We start from the raw sequence: 17,643 nt of genomic DNA, 5'->3' as shown, positions 1-17,643 counted from the left end.
CTTAATTAATTTTGTATAATCTTTATAAAGCTCCACAGGGGGACAGATTGGTATACAGCCCCTCGCCAACTCCTTCACCTCACCCTCAGCCCACCTAGCTTAGCACAACCCAAAGGTTTTACATAACAGGGTCGTCTGGTCTCTACATCAATATTGGCTTAATGTTGTGTACAATGCTAAGATGTGTCATGCGTAATGAGACCAGGTGGAATGTAAGTCGGTGTTCATTTTCCGATTAGCTTGTAGTGAAACCGTGGCAAATGAGTTTGAGGGTGCACACAAGGGAAAGCAACTGCCGACCGCCGCTAAGTTTATGTCAATAAATACAGTGTTTTTTCAAGACACAGAGAATTGGCTGACTCGAATACCTCTCATATTTATGATTGTCTTAACCTCTTCTCACTGTTTCTATTTTACTACTCTATTCTATTTCTATCTCACCTACTATTTTACCACTATAGAAACAAAACAACAGTCCTCCAGGGTGGTCGGTAGAGGAGGATTGAAAAATAAGGCGGGCAAGTTTCAGATCAGCAGGAATGTGACTGGAGGATTCACAAAAGTGTATTCTCCTCATTTTACAACTCTGCACTGCACTGAGTAGTTGAGTAGAGTGCTCAGACCCTGGTGGATTGCTGGAATGCTGTGGTCTGACGTGCAAATGTGTGTAAGTGAGGCAAGATGTAGGTGAATTTTTTATTTTATTTTTTTTTGCGTGCGCTCAACAAAAACCCTGTAGGGACTTCATGATACATGCAACAAATATAGCAGCATGCACAGAGTAGGAATATTCAACATAGTCTATCTACATATTGCTGTTCACATGATTCAGAATGTGAATTATCTGTGAGGTATACTTATTTTAAGGCTATTTTTTGTATGGCTCTATACAATGGGCTGTGTAAAATCGCTTATTCAGGCAGACAGATGTGTTCTCAGTGATGGAGGGATGGAAGTTAAATGATGCCTTCCATTTGTTTTGCTGAAACACCACTAAGACCAAATGTTCCACATGCTGGAAGTTAATGGTGTGTTATTTTGACTCTCAGTCAGCACTGTATGTGCTGGTGTACGAAACGGTGTCTTGTTGACCTTCCTTGACACAAATATTGATCTGTGTTAAATGTAAGAAAGCCATGCAGCTTTGTAATAACACCGCGCATTAAACCCACTGCACACTAGGTATCTATTTCAAAGGAGTCAGGAGCTGCACTGAGAAGCTCCAAGGAGGTATTTTGTTTCATTTCCCAGGGATACATTGTCAGCAGGTACAAAACATCTGGTAGTTTTTCTTCTTGTCAGATGATGGGGTTTCTTGAAGAATGTTGAAGTGGAAGTCAGTTTTTCAAGACACAAGGTCGCAAAGGAATGGACCACATGTGCAACCTGACCAAAGTGAATAATGATATGAACTGTAGACATTTTGGAGCAACTTTGTTAACCAAAGTGTCTGATTTAGCCTTATCTCTGCATGCGGATCATAGCCACCGTTTGCATCTATAAATGAAACAGACACTACATTATAAAAGTTCTGGCAACTGTGATACAGTATATGATTTAATCTGCTAATTCAGCTTTAGGTAGGGAATATTTCAACATTTTGTGCTTATTTGCACTTTTGTACAGGTTTAAAAATATGTGTTTTGCACACACAGCAAACAAAGTCCACCCTATGAATTACATACAGTAGGCTGATGACTTTAGAGGTGCTTTGCAGATTTTTATCTTTGGATGAACCCAGTTGTTAACCCCGGTCCAATCTATGCTAAGCTAGCCAGCCACTGGTGCTATAGCTTTACATTACTCAATAGTGATCAGACTGATATCAGTCCTCTGATAGGCTGTTTTAATTTCATCTATTTTAAATCACTTAATTGAAAGGGTTAACATATACATTTATGTTACATAAGCTTAATTTATGTAATATAAAATACCTGATGCAACCCAGTCCAGGACATCAGAGAAGGTTACAGATGAAGGGCGAGTAAAGGCAAAGAAACGGGGGCCTCATACTCAGCAACTAAATTTGATGAAGTGCACAAACCAGAGGACGTTCTGAATAAATGCCCGGGAAGAAGCCGCCGTTTGGCAGATTGACAAATCTCATGCTTCTTTAAAAACATCCAGAAGATTCATCTGCTGCATCAAGCTGACACACGGAGATTGTGTTTGACTTTCAAAGGAAATATGCAATGAGTGCGCTATGGAACTAGGAGGTAATTAGTAAGACTTGAGTTTTTTTTTTTTTCTTGATACTTAAAATGCCACGCAGCACTCACAGCTGAAGGCACACAGATGTTGAAGATGGTAAATGGAGTTAGAAGAAGAGCTTATTATAATTAAATGAATCTGATTGTGTTGTAACCCAGAGGTACAGGCTGGAGGATCTGCATGTGGGTGAACACAGCTAAGAGAGGTTCCTAATGATGATTTCAGTTGTTTTGTCCTCACACACACACACACACACGCACACACACACGCACACACACACACACACACACACACACACATAGCTTGGTCAAGCAGATGGATAGATGGAACAGTGAACGCATGGAGGGATTGACAGTTTTGATGATGGATGCATGATTGATGTGTGTCTGATACACTGCAGGAGTGCTTCCTTTGACTCTGAGATAAAAACCTCAAAGGGGCTTAAAAATCCATCGTATTTTTATCTTGGCAAAACTGTCAAGATAACAACAGCAAAGGTCAAAAAAACTGAACCAGATAGCAAAAACTAAGTGACAGCAGGAAGTGATAGGACAACAGTAAGCATTGTAAGTGCCTAAAATAACAAAGTGATGTGATCAGATTAGGTTTAGCACATTGACTTTAACAAACTTTGTTTGACTACATCAGCATCATTATTAGGTTTACCATAGCAACGAATATTTACTATTGGATGTGCTGTGTCTGTATTTAAACCTGTCAAATACTATGCTTGAAGCTTGGGTTAATACCACAGTTCATGTGTTGTGTTAGGCTGTTTGTCTCACTAATATTGTCACAGCTTGGTTAGGCTAGTCCAAAGAAGTGGAGATTCTACATACATTCACTCACACAGCTGCATGCATGAACACTGGCTGTTTTAACCACCCTTTAAATTCAGACACTGCTCACTGCCCCCCCAAACTACCTGTCCCACAATACTCATGTGATTCAGTGATGTTGTCCTTTAGAGCTCAAACGACGCTGCTTTTACCCCCATTGGTCTTGTCCAGCTTGACACCACCATGATTAAAGCGTTGCCACTGACACCAATGGGAAATAGATCTTAAAACAATTCCTGCTAATGGAAGCTGATGATTAATGGGTGATTGTTTAATCGATTAATATCATGCCTCAGAGTATTTACAGCGAAAGAAGACTTAATTTCATGTTGTGGTGAGAAGACATCAAAGAGCCTCGAGTCAATATCGACTGCGACTGAACTGTTAGCCTGGGTCTCTGAATGCAATGGGTGTGCGTGTTGATATGAAGGATTTGAAGACACATTTACATTAGCTGCCATGTGAAGTTCTTTGCTGTGAGGATCTATAAGCCAGCATTCAGCACTTTTCTTTGCCCTGTGGTTGATTTATTTAAAAACTGATTAAAACACATTCAATTCCGTGCTTTGAGGCTTTGATCCTCTGCTTAATGCCTGTACGTCTGCAGGGAAGGGATTGCATATTCCCATTTTACATCAAGAACAAAGGCGCGGTTTAATACCATAACCTAAAGAATTTCACATCCGGTGATTCAATACATGCAGAGCAGGTGTCAGATAAGTCAGCATTTTCCTGTATTGCATCTGTGTCAACATCCAGCTGTGTTAAACCCAGTGTATCAGTTACATGCAAGGGACAGTTAATCCCCACACAGCAAGGAGTGGTGTTGATGACTACATTTTCTAATCTGTGTTTGAGCAACAACATTTCTCTTTCTACAATAAAGATGTCTCCTCTGTTCTTCTCTCCCTCTCAGGTTGGAGGACATACCATGCTACCTATCCGCTGGATGCCTCCAGAGAGCATTATGTACAGGAAGTTCTCCACGGAAAGCGACGTCTGGAGCTTTGGAGTCATCCTGTGGGAGATCTTTACCTATGGGAAGCAGCCTTGGTTTCAGCTGGGTAACAACGAGGTACACAGAGCCTGAAGCTCGTTGATAAAGCATTCATGACATACAGAATATATATATTTATATTATCAAAGGCTGTGCTACAGGATTTCATGCACACACTGGAAATGATAGCTCCAGGTCATCCAGTGGTAATTGTGAAAGTCTGCTTTTCCATTTCCAAACATCAAGCAGTGCAGGTTATTGCAGAACAAATCAAAAAGTGCACTCAAAGAGCATCGAGGTTGAGGAAATACTCTTCCAAACTGAAACCCTGAGCTTTCTAATCACAAATTTAAATGAACACTGCCATCTTAATCTACTGCCTCGTGTTGTTTCTTCACTCTCTCTGAGACGTGCGCTAGTCCAACGAGGTGCTAAATTGATGCTGCTTTGCCACCAGACAAAGATGTGGCATTACATAACACCCATGATTGGTTCATTTTTTTCATTGCAGGCTCTGTTTTGAATCAATACAATTCAATTAGGATGACTCTTGCTAAGTGAGCATATTGAGAAAATGAAATTGACCTAAAAGAATAACCTGGCATGTGGCATGCATTGCACTTAAAAGTGTTCTAGTAGAAACATCAATATGTTTTTAGGCTTGAAACCAGTTGAGATTTCCATATAGATCTGAGAGAGAAGCTTTATAAGACACTAAGTGAAACTGATTAAAGTACAATCCTAAAATCTTCTTACAGTGTAAAGAGATACATTACCCCACAGAATAAATGAATAAATAAATAGAATTTATATCTGTTTTTCAAAAGTCATTTTATTTTCAGATGGAATGGAATGGAATGTAGTACTTTATTCAATTATTCCAATATGTTTAACACACTGTGCAGTGATACATTACTTCAACAATAATAAATGAGTATGAGTGACTCAGTGACAGTGATGAATTATTACCTGTTTCAAACAGGCCTTGTTCTCTTCTGGGTGCTACAGCCTTGGCCACTCTCTTCTCTGGAGCTGCACAATAAAATTTGCATGAGCTTTCTCTGCCAGCTTCCATCAGTCCCAGCTTTCCCTGTGGTGCTGACTCCAGATACAATACAGTGTACCCTACATCTATCTTATAGTGGATTAAACAGGGAGAGTTTGGTTTTTACATCTTTTCATTTATTTATTTATTTTATTTATTTTTAAGTATTGTGTAAGTATTGTGGCTCTGTGACAGTCTGACATCCTTACAGCTTGTACCCCGCCTCTTGTCCATTGACAGCTGGGATACCCCCCCCCCCCCTCATGACCCTGCAGCATAATGTGTATTAGGAAAATGGATGGATGTCAGTTTGATGGTTGGCTGTATTTATTGAGTTGACAGACAGGGATCTACATAAACCAAATGGAAAGATGAAGCCACAGAGGATAGCAGCAGTTTGCCCTGTTTGCACACTCATTCACTCCTTGATTCCCTGAATCTCTTCAGTGTAGAGGTTGAAAGTTAGAATGAGCCACATTAACAGCAGGTTCATCCTCCAAATCAGTTTCACAGAAAACTAAAAAGACAGCTTATTATGCACTGCTGTACATGTGGTCAAGTGTAACTTCCTCCTGCCTCGGTCTCACAGTGGCAGCTGAACCTAGCCCAGTCTGTTAGATCTGCCTGCAGCTGGGCATCCTGCTGCTTATCTGTCCTCCCGAGTTGCTTGTTAAGTGAGTGGACTGGAGCTGTGATCAGAGGCTCCAACTGTGATCACAGAGCAAGGGTGACAAATCACTCCCTTGTTTCCACTTTCCTTTTGTCCGTTAGCAAAAGTAATGTTTTTTTTGCAAACACATAATGTATCACAGAACTCACTGGAGCTCTAACTGACCCTAAAATGTACAGTAAGTACAGAATGTAAGGTGGAACAAAAACAGTTTGTTAATGTTGTATTGTATAGTTTATGGTGTGTTGGATTGCAGTTGACATGCTTAAATACAAACCACAGTATACCCGTATTTATTCAAGCACAGACCAAGTTTGTTGTACATTCTTTCCAGATATTAGGCTTCAGAGTAGATTATCAAATCCTTTGTTCTGACGCTGTGCTGTTGTACTGCTGGCTTGCAGGAGCATGAAATTGCATGACACATAATATGCCTTACAAAGAGAGTGTTTCCCCCGTTTTCCCTCTCCAGCTGTATTAGTTATTTTTCTATTCTTTGAAAAGTGAAAACTTAAGAAAAGACCACAGGATCTGACCTGGTATTGATAGGTACATAAATCTTATGTGGAAAAAGAAATGTACAGTTTTTTTCTGTACACCCACAGTTATTACAGACTAATAGACCCCCATCAATTCTGTGAAGCTACAGAGGCCTGAATTTGACACAAATAATGAAGTCAAATTGTCACGACAACAGTGAGTCATCTGGCTAATTAGTGCACAGGCCCAACAAAGAAATGATCAATCAGCCTTTTAACAGCATCTCAAATAGCCACCCCCACAGATATTTAGTATTGTTATTATTTTGTGCTGTGGGACAGGAAAAAAATCTTGTTTCCCCTTTAATATTGCACAAATTTAGGACTGAATGTGTTCTGTTTATTTCTTTCATCTCAGTTTCATTAGTTCAAACCTCAAAGGACAGTCTGCTCAGTGTCACTGCTTTCTCATTATGAACAAACTGAAGCAATCAGTCAGTGCGAATCGTCTGTCTCACTTCGCTGCCCTGTCTGCTCCGCAGGTTATTGAGTGCATAACCCAGGGTCGGGTTTTGGAGAGGCCACGGATTTGTCCTAAGGAGGTGTATGACATCATGCTGGGCTGCTGGCAGAGGGAACCGCAGCAGCGACTGAACATTAAGGACATTCAGAAGGTTCTGTTCGCTATGGGAAAAGCCACGCCGGTCTACCTGGACATCCTGGGCTAGCAGCGACCCCCCAGGTAGCCCTTTCCTCGCCAGACGGACAGATCGACAGAGACATACAGACAGAACGACCCACATGAATCCAGGAATAACCAAACCAACCTGCTCCACTGTCGAAAAAAAAAACCCTGCATTGTTCGGGAAGGACTTAAGTGCCTGCAACACTTTTGGATATAGTGGATAAAACGTATTCAAAAAAACACGCACTTTTACATTTTGTTTACTTGCGTATAAGATGTACAGGTTTGAAGAAGACTTCTTTTTTTTTCCTCGAAAAACTGCAAAAATACACAAAAAAGGAGATGGAACGGGAAGTGGACTGGTTAAAGGAAGATGGCCACAGTTTGATTATATTATGGAGAGAACACATCAGAGACAAACACATTAAATTTATCCTGGGATTGGTTTTATGAATATATATAGAAATATTACATATATTTTATATTTATTTCTTTTGGTCAAAGTGTTGAAGGGTCTGCCATGTGTCTTGCTAAGGGCTCGGCCCTGTCTGAAGACGCCACCAACAAACTGTTGGCAGGGACTTGATAATGGAAGCCTTACTTGCACTCTGGTTGGATGGCACCGAGCGTTTGATGGGAACTTTGTTGAACAACACTGGATGTTGGGAGGGGAAAAAAAAATCGCTGTTGTAGAAGACCTACCCAATCAGACAACTGACAAATCTATTTTAATTTAAAAATAATGTACATATTGTAAAATTCTATGTGTCAGAATTATGTTAACTTATTTTTCGGATGTTACTTTGGTTTCTTTTCTGACTGTGATCTGGGTGGCTAAAGTATAACGCTAATTGTTTTCATCCTAATCCAGAGGAGGTTTCTCTTGGGGATTACCGTGTCAGTGCTGGTTAAGTTGTTTTATGTGGTGAAGGTGAATGGCAGTGAAAATAGTCCGAAAATCCCACTGACACTGAATCACAGAGACTTTGTGGAGGATGTGGGATGACTCAGAGCCATGGTTCCACACGACACTTTCCAAAGAGGTGATGAAACCTCTTATTCACTTTCCAGTTCATTTGCTTTTTATGGCAATGATAGTGCGTTCATAAGTAATATCTCACACCTCACCCTTCCAACACATACACACACTTTGTCATATTCCAGCTTTTTGGTGTGAAACTGCTATAAAAAAAATATATATATATCTATATAGAGAGAGAGAGCGCGTATGCATCATTTGTTAGTCACAGGTGTGTGGCCTCACTCCATCCTGTATGTCGAAGAAACACATTGACATTTAAGGAAATGAGGTTATTTGCTTTCATTCTGAAAATGATCATGAATATGTAGCTGTGTCCAGGACCTTAGCTTAGCATTCAGTGAAGATTAAAAACAGTGAAGCTAGCCTCGCTGTTCCAGAAGCACAGTGACATTTAAAATAACACAAAAACAACTACAAGTCTAAACTTGGGATATAGCCTCACACACACAGCGACCTTTAAATACCAGAAAAGAAACTATTTTTTTACACCATCACTATTATACCATTAAAAGTTATTCATGGTAAAAAAAAAACTGTTAAGACAAAATCTGTTAAAATATTATATATTAGCACTGTAACAATAATTGAACAGCTTGACAAAAGAGAAGAGTCAGTGGACGAGTGCAGTCAAGAGAAGTAAAAGTCCCAATTAGAATATTAGAGGGTGACTTTTCTGGTCATTAAAAAATGTTAGGTAAGTTACTTTTCCTTTTATTGTTTTGGTGGCCAGACGTTTTTGTGTGGTTTCAACATTGATATATTATGGAATATTAACAATAAATACATAAATACATTGTCAATAGGGCATAAAAATGCTAAGTGAGAGATGCTGAAAACCTGTCAATTTGAGAAGATGTATGCACCGTTTACTCTATTGAGTGAAATGGAAAGCTACGGGAGCTCTGGGTTCACCCTACAGATGTGAGCGTGGTATCTAACTAGCCTTTCATCTAACTTTCAGCAAGAAGGCAAATGACACCTTTTCCAAAAATGTGCAAAATGTGGAGGTATTCTTTTATAGCACCTCAGATAAAAAGATACACTCCTGAAAGGTTGTTTTTTTTAACTCATCAGCATCAGCTGTAGGCTAAATGAGTGAGGGGATCTGTCACTTTAATTAATAAAACAAAAAAAAGAACCTCCTCTGTTACCATAGGAGAGGAGCCACTGAAGCAGGCAGACACTTTGTGTTCATTTATGCATCATACATCAAGAATAATAAGCACTGAAGTGGAACAGGTAATTGTGAGGTATTATTACACATGCATATTTTTTTTTTGATTGCGGTATTAAATGAACTGGAAAACATGAAGAGTTTTGTTCCAAAATGTGACTGATAAAAAAAATGACCCCTTAAAACCTGAAACCAAAACGATGCTCCTTGGAAAAGAACATAAAAAAACGCTCATAACTGACCGCTCAGTTGCCAAAATGAGTTCATTTTTCACATCTGAAGATTTTTTCAGAATGATAAACCTCAGGCAACTTTTATTTTTCATTTTGTATCTGGATATAGTGCGTTTTGGAGTGGAACTCTTCACATCTCTTTCTTATTATCTTGACATGAATTCTCACAGTATCACAGTGTTGTCTCTGTTCCCCTTGGGACTATGTAAATCATTAATGAGCATTCAGTTATTTCAAGTATTTTATATGAAAGGCGGGATCAAATCCATTGAGTTACCCAAAGCATTGAGTTTTTGTGTATTCTCTTGTGGTTAAAGATAAACGCTTAAAGACATTACGACACAGACCGTGAGCATTTGCAGGGTATTGTAATCCTTTCATGGTGAGTTGAATATTGTTTGAAAAGTTTTCCTCTTTTTTTTCTTTTCTTTTCTTGGATGAACTAACTGAACACTTTTTGAAGCAAAAGTTGGCATATTACCATGTACACATGTTACAGAATATAAAAATGTGGTATAACAACTGCAGTATATAAAATACTGGTATTCCATGATAGATCTTTGTATTAATGTGACTCTCTTAAGAAAATGTCTTCAAACAATCAGACGATCTCCTTTTTCCATTTTGTCCTGTCTTATAAAGATGTGTGAATTTGACTAAATCTTGTCTTCATCTAAATCTCTCAGAGAACTGCACGTGTTCAGTGTGTGTCTGTCTGCTCCTCTTCTATCCACTCCTGCAGTGATAGAAGTTAACAGTAACTTTTCTCTTATAGTCCACACCGTAAGAATTTTAACCGTTACATATTTTATGTTCTCCAGGCTCTCTGCTTCAGCACATTCTATTCGAGATCAAATTTTAACGACGCGTGAAAACAAGGGTATTACCTTTCTCTAGAGGGCTCTCTGTTGTTGTTTGCTGCTCTTTTGTTTTCTTAGCTGACTTTCTTTCCTCTGAACAGTGTTCACATCTGACACTGCTGCAGTGGAGAAATCATCCAACAACCACAATGATAATTCTGACCAAAAGGAGGAGACATTCTATGTAATGTACACCTCCCTCTGTCAGCCATTTTAAAATTTTGTATCACTAGCATTATCAGCATTTGTATGTTTATTATAGCTATTTATGTGTAGTTGACAAGGAAGCAAACATTTTAGACAGCAGGTCCAGGTCTATCTTCACCTTTTGCTTCTCTGACTACCTGTTTTTTTCTGCCCCACCTGCTTCCATTAGCTATTTTAGAAAGAACAAGTCTCATTATTGAGTCTCTTTATTATCTTCACTTACATGTTCACTTCATGTGAGCTCCTTCCTGCATGTTCAGCCAGTAAGGGCTGAGCTACACCCCCCACACAGTTCTGTCCACCCCACTTTGACTGGCGTCCACAACATCGGCTTGAAAAAAAAAAAAGTGCTGCATAGCCTGAAGCTGAGACATAGTGTATTCTTTTTTTATACTGGATGTGCTGGAGCATTAAGACAGTCTGGCCTGCAGGTCAGAGGTCAGTTAAAGGACCAGCATAGAGGATTTTGGGGGATCGATTTGCAGAATGGTGTATAATCACCTAGACACAGAATGTGCCATCATTACAAACTTTAAGGGCTATAAGAATATATTTTTCCCTTAATTTTAAAATTAAAAAAGATCCTTATACTGTATATAAATACTATAATTCGTTATTCAATGTAAAATCGTATAATCCAGTGAGAAGCATGTTAAGGTGTAAATATTTGTTTCCTGAGCATGAACATATGTTCTGCAGTAAACACTTTTCACATATGTCAGCGGCACAAAAACACACCGGCTTTCTAGCTGCTACACACCTCGAGGCTCCGCTGGCGAGTGTCCACATTAGAAGACAGTTATCCCTGTATTGTTTTAGCGGCCCTCGTATACAAACAAGAAAATGGAGACACAGTTGGCGCCGAGGGATTTGAGGTCAGTAAGCAGTTTGTTATGACGGTGGTACTGTAATTGTTTATTGATTTACAATTACAAAGTGTTTTGTGTGCTTAGGTTTCAGAGATGTGTGTATCCGTGTCTGTTCCTATTCTAGTCTGGACTGTGTCTGATATCCAGTTACAGCTTTCATGTCTTCTGGCTGGCGTCCATGACATTAGCTTAAGAAAAGTGCTGCATGGCCTGAATTTAAGATGATTCCAGAAATAAGGTTTGGAAAAAAAAATAATGTTTTTTTAATCAGGGATCAGACTTTTTTAGAGAGTACAGTGTATATCAGACTAACACAGAGAGTGTTATGGGTTGTGCGTCACCATAATGACACATCATTTCAAAGGTTCCTATAAAGGAAGATGAAAACAATCTGACCACATCTTTACTGCATCAATGAAACAATGGGGAAAATGGAACACAAAACTGAGCAGCAGAAAAACCTCAAACTTCAATCTCACAGTCACAGAGTAGAATATACTGCATATTAACTACATTTAAAGTTTTTACTAAATCCTAAACAAGGCTTCCAGCTCCATACACATGAGTAGGTGTCTAGCTCACAGCTCAGTATAAGGTCATAACATTGACTTTTAGTTGTTTCAGAAGATGTTTTCCAATGATTTAAGGGCCTTTTGACAGTCAACAAACTGCTGGAGACATCGATTGTTTAAAAGGCCACATAGTGATACAGTGTTATCCACCGATACTGCGATGAACTTGTAATGAACGTCAGAACTTGGCTGTAAAATGCCAAGTTACTTCTAGTAATTCATTTATAGTTGTCTGTATCCATGGCTACACTAAAAACAGAATCCACTAATAGCTGGTTTGGCTTTCTCTCAATACTGCCACTTTGCCCACATCTAGCCCTTGAGACAATTCTGATTATAAAATGCACTATATACCAGTAAATAAAATTGAATTGAATTGAATAGCCCTCATCTTAGGATGTAGCCCTCATCTAAGTGCCTGGCTCTTGCAGCTGTGGACACTCTGTCAGACTTCCAAACCCCTGATGTGGACTTACCAGCTACATGTGTCCTGCTGTGATGTTTGATAGATTAGGGTTACCAGTGTGATCTGAATGGACGTGTTACTCAGTTGCAGAGCAGTATTTATTTGCTGTACCACACAGACCATCTGGCTGCTGCACACCCTCCATCACTATATGGCATGAGAGCTCCAGCTGAGAGTGTATTTAGAGTGAATATATTGTTGTGTGTTTTCGGGCAGATTGCTTCTCACTATTCCAGTATTGCTTGTCAGCATCAAGTGCTGCAACCCAGCTGAGCAATTTGAGTGACAATCCAAGCATAGACGGAAAAGCTTCCTTTCTAAATTGCTTTTAAAAGTGACCTCACCTTGGTCTCACCTGTGTCTTTTAGAAACATACACACAGACACACAAAGCCTACAAGGAAATGAGTCACTTTCCACTTTCTTCCTTTGTCAAAATAATCCTGAACTGAATTCAGTTGTGTCAGCCTGCCTTGAATAAGCAGGTATTGGACTTCATTGATAACTGTGGCAGCTTTTAGACAAAACACGAGATCAGGAAATGTGGGCTTAGGGATTTCTGAATCTGTTTTTTTGACGCAAAGATGAGGAGGTGAGCTCATTTGCTGCGGAGGAGGCTGTGCAAACAAAAAGAGAAGCTGCTCTGAGGCTCATTATATAATCCAATACCTTGTTATTTTCTTACCTGCAGCCACACAAGCAAATGTACTGACCTTGAATGCAAAATAATCTGCTGCCGTTTGATCAAAAATGGTTTCTTCCGTATGATAAGTTGAAAAAAAAAATCATAATCTTCTGTTCTGCCTCACAGCAGGCTTCAGTTCTATCTCACTGTAAACAGCATTTGTGCTGAGTACCTGAACCCAACACTGGCTTTCCACCACCCAGGGAGAATGCCTTTGACTAATCCCCAAGGCTTCCTTATCAAGTGTGATTGAATAGAGAAGAAGATGGGCTAACCTTTATCTGTCTATTTTCTATTTCTGCATCTTTCCTTTCTCTCCACAACAAGGTGTTTGTAGGGGAGGTGAAGGAGACCTGTTAACTATTTACTCCCTCCAATATGCATATCCTTTCCCCAGTGGGCGTGTGTTTGAAACATGAAAGACTCTGAACAAAATGGAAAATTTCCACTCCATTTGCCATGCAGCCAATCAGTGTGCAGTGACCCAGATAAGGAGTGTGATATTGATGATGACAGCAATAAAGATGTATTTTCACCACAAGCCTTCCTTCTAATTAGGTTGATCTGCAGAGAAAATAAATGAATTTTGACAAAAATGCAAAAGAGGTGGTGTGCTGTGAGGATTAGACAAGCAAGTGTGACAGGAGGAGGAGGGGTGAGATTCAGGGCCTTTCTGAGGGTTAAGTGACTCCACTGTTGGGGAATAGGTGACAATTACCACAGAAATGGGATTTCATGGCTTCAGGTGCCTCCCAAATACGCTGTTTGGTCAAAGTAATTGTTCAGGGTCAAGTGGGTGATAGTCTCTGATGATACTGGGGTTGTTTCTGCATCTCTTGACGAGAATGTGCGCTGCAGATAAACAACAGTGGAGTTTGCGTGTGTTTGCTGGTAGTGCTGGTCAAAAGTGTGTGCAAGTGGTGATATAATACCATAAAATGGTAAACTACACTTAGCTGATTTTTGGGGTTTTGCTGTTTTTTTGTTGTTTTTTTTGGTGTATTAAACTCTTAAAAATAACAGCCATAAAGAAACAAGGTAGCAATTAAGTCACACTTTCCTGAAAGCCAGCTGTAATTTTCATGTAATTTCAAGCACTCAGCTTCACAAAGCATTTGTTCGACTCCTCTGCGTTTTATGTACTCTAACCCACATATGGTAGGTATCACAAAGTAGAGATCAACTTATTTTTGAAATTATTACTATAGAGACTGAAGATATACATGTGCATGTTTTATTTTTATTAATGTTTTAAATTTCTATACCTTTAAATACTCACATTGAAACCTACATGAATTTGACAACACTTTGAAAACTCTACATGACTCTACATTATCAGACAGCGATGTGAGGGCCCTTAGCCAAATAGTGTAAGAGATATTTTATTTAGTTTATTTAAACTGTTGTTTCATTGTTTAAAATGCAGCTAGCCAATGACTATTTACGTGGACACTGGACATCACAATATACAGAAAACATCCTCTGAAGGTGTCCACACTATTCTACACCCTAGGTCTATGTAATATTCACTGTGATGATGTGATGTGATGATTCACTGGGATGTCAGCATCTAAGCTGAAATGGTATACGGTGCATTTCCATACTTTACAACCTGTTATGTTGATCAACATGCAAAACAAACTGAATATCTGAATCCCAAAGCTCTTAAGAGTATATACATATATATATATATATATATATATATACACACCCCACCCCCCAAATGAAACAAACAAACAAAAAACAACCTTACATGTTTCTACCCTAACTAAGGTGATTTTATAGTGTACTCTAACATTTGATATAAAAATGCAAGGAAATAGCAATATTTTTTGTTGCCTTTTTTTTATATATTTTATTATACGAGTTGTTAAAAAAACAAAAACAAAAAATCTAAGGGTATATCCTTATGTGTTTTTCATTTTTTACCTACTAGCCATTTTGTTTGCATAGTACAGCACGTCATGATGACTGAGGATTCAGTATCTCAGAGCATGCAGTGACCCTTTCTAGAAATAGATAAAACACCTTTTTGCACACATCTCCAAGCTGCTTTGATTCAACAGTTTTCCTTTTAATGCTGACCATCATTATTGTTATACAAAAATTACATATGCATAATGTCGAGCAGTCAGAACCTTGATTGACTGAATCATTAACAATAGGCTAATTATATTTGACCTGTCTCTCTCCTAAAGAATATCATAGAAATGTTTGGGTATTTAGCCAGACTAGATGGGAAGCAAGCAGGTCAGTGGCTAAAGAGCCAGGAGGAACAGTCATGCATGGCAGCATTGAAATACCAACCTCTCCACCTCCTCCTGGAGGGATAGAAGAATCAGCTGCTGCATTAAGTTTCCACAGTGTAGGGGAAGATGGGGGATGTCACCCCACAGCAATCTGCTGCACACTCAGCAGGTGTTGACATCTAGATTAACCTTGGACTGCTGGGAGCTCAATTCCTCTGGAAGGCAGTGTCTTATTAGAATGCACACGGAGAGCTGCTATCCAATCCCTGCATCCAGAAGGCTCCCAGGTACTGCCCCTCATTTGCTGGCATGTCAATCAAAGGGTCATCAGAGTATTGCTGTAGGGATATAGGAAACTTGGCGAGGACTTTTAACCCAACAATGACAGAGTCCCTTCTAATTTATATTACCTTGACTGCTCCTTTAGGAGCTTATCAAATTCATTTATATGGGCATCATGGTAAACTGCATCATGAAATGTGCAACTTAACACTTAAATGTCCATACCTACTGCTTGCCTTACAGTGATTTATTTAATGTGTTTTTTACCCATTTTCAGTAATGTCATAGAATTATGGCATTACTATGACAATACAGTCTTGTCAAGAGATACACAAACAAGCACATTATAATTTAGTGATACTATACACCTTGGTGAGTATGCTGAATATATATTTTGTTTCTTCTGTTGTTTAGTCTCGGAGCTGTTGATGAAGATTGAATGTATACCTGCCTGCTGTTTTATTATAAGCAACCACCATGCAGACAGGCACAGAGCCTTCTCCGTATCTCTGCGATAAGCTTGTTGAGCAACATGGCAAACATTTCCATGGAGACTATCAGCTTTGTTTTTACTCCCCGTGAAGTGCAACCATATGTCTGTTATTAACCCATACACCATGAACCAAACATCATTTTCCCTCAGATGACAACACACATGTTAACTTGCAAAACTGAATTAATATTCTGGAGTGCTCCTAAATCCCAGAGTGGAAGTCACTACCTGTTGCCATAGCAACTCTGAGAAAATGGCATTTCAGACATGGTCAACTCTGATAAATATGGACAACAATGTAAATTCAATTCTATATAAGGATGAATAAAACATGATGAAAATAATATTACTTTCAACCAATACAGCTTTCAATTTTAACTTTTAATAAAAGCTCAAATGTGGAAGCTGTAACAATAACTGAATCTGAATTCTGGAACAACGCCTCTGATAAGAGCCTGGTGACCCCATTTATGCCTAGCAGGACTTTGTAAAGGCTTTGTCAGCATGAACTGGTAAAAGGTGGCTGAGTCTAGGCTCAGATGAGTTTATTTTTTTTTTTTGCTACAAACCTCTGACCACATGTTTATTCAGCATGTTTCCAGAATAGATAATAAATTGGAACCTATGGGTGTGCTCAATAGACTACAGTAATGACAGTAGATGATCCAATTATTTTAATAGCCTGCAGTTAATCATCATTGATGGACAGTTTGCAAGAACAAGTTTGAACAGAACAGCAGTAACACATGCAGCAGTGTTTGCAGACATCAAAGGATGATCACATGTACACATGGTATGGGTCCTTGCTTTATGTCTTTTTGTGTTTTCTTAATCAGAATGAATAATGTAACAGCACTGATATTTCTGTCCAGTGGCCCCAAATGGACCCTGGTGAAAATTTGTAACGATATAAATTTTAACAAAAAAACAGACTTACAATATCAGATACTCTGAGTATTGATCAGTACAGACCAAGGCCTCATATCAGATTTGAAAAGGTCCACGTCAAACCTCCTTCGATCCATTTTGTATGTAAGTAATATTTTAAACGACCTTGTATCCAACATGTTTTCTGAAAACATACATATTTTTTGTTTTTTTAGACTTTAGACATCTTTTAGACTTTTTGAATGATTTAATGCATATCAGCACATTCTATTTGACATAGGGAGAATTTATAAAATTGCCAACGCAGGCTTTCACAAAAAAGGTGAACTGAAAAAAAGGTGAATTGACCATAAATATTCCACAAAACATATTTTTTTGTATTACACAACCGTTCCAGTCTTATGTTGCCGCTGTCCTGTCAATTTCACACAGAAACAGGAAAAAACACCCTCAAATCTCTGTCTCCCACTCTAACATTTCTGTTATTTTTAAAATGTATGTATGACTGCACTGCTATTCAAATTCAAATGCAGTATCTTGCAACAAAGTGTTGAGTTTACTCAGCTGTAAACCTGCTGACTGGCTGCTCGCACGCTGTGAATAACATGAAGTGGAAGTTTCACACTAAATCCCCGTAGCAACACTGAACCGGTTTCATGATAAAAATACTCATAGTCTGACAGAGCATGTGTTTCTCA

The 17,643-nt window shown here is 38.9% G+C and overlaps 1 protein-coding gene across 3 annotated transcripts in view; it reads left to right on the top strand.

The window, feature by feature from the left end:
- ntrk3b (neurotrophic tyrosine kinase, receptor, type 3b) overlaps positions 1-7,066 on the top strand; it is a 138,308-nt gene extending 131,242 nt beyond the window's left edge. For all 3 annotated transcript variants that reach the window (XM_028401842.1, XM_028401840.1, XM_028401841.1), the window contains 2 exons: positions 3,967-4,125; positions 6,784-7,066. In XM_028401842.1, coding sequence (XP_028257643.1) covers positions 3,967-4,125; positions 6,784-6,969 — 345 coding nt within the window. In that variant the 3' untranslated portion in view covers positions 6,970-7,066. The remainder of the gene's footprint in view (positions 1-3,966; positions 4,126-6,783) is intronic.
- Positions 7,067-17,643: the final 10,577 nt, after the last annotated feature.

The sequence above is a fragment of the Parambassis ranga genome, chromosome 3 (genome assembly GCF_900634625.1).
Source record: "Parambassis ranga chromosome 3, fParRan2.1, whole genome shotgun sequence".
Classification (NCBI taxonomy): domain Eukaryota; kingdom Metazoa; phylum Chordata; class Actinopteri; family Ambassidae; genus Parambassis; species Parambassis ranga.
The sequence above is the reverse complement of the archived record's forward strand: the minus strand, read 5'-3'. Positions and strand labels throughout refer to the sequence as shown.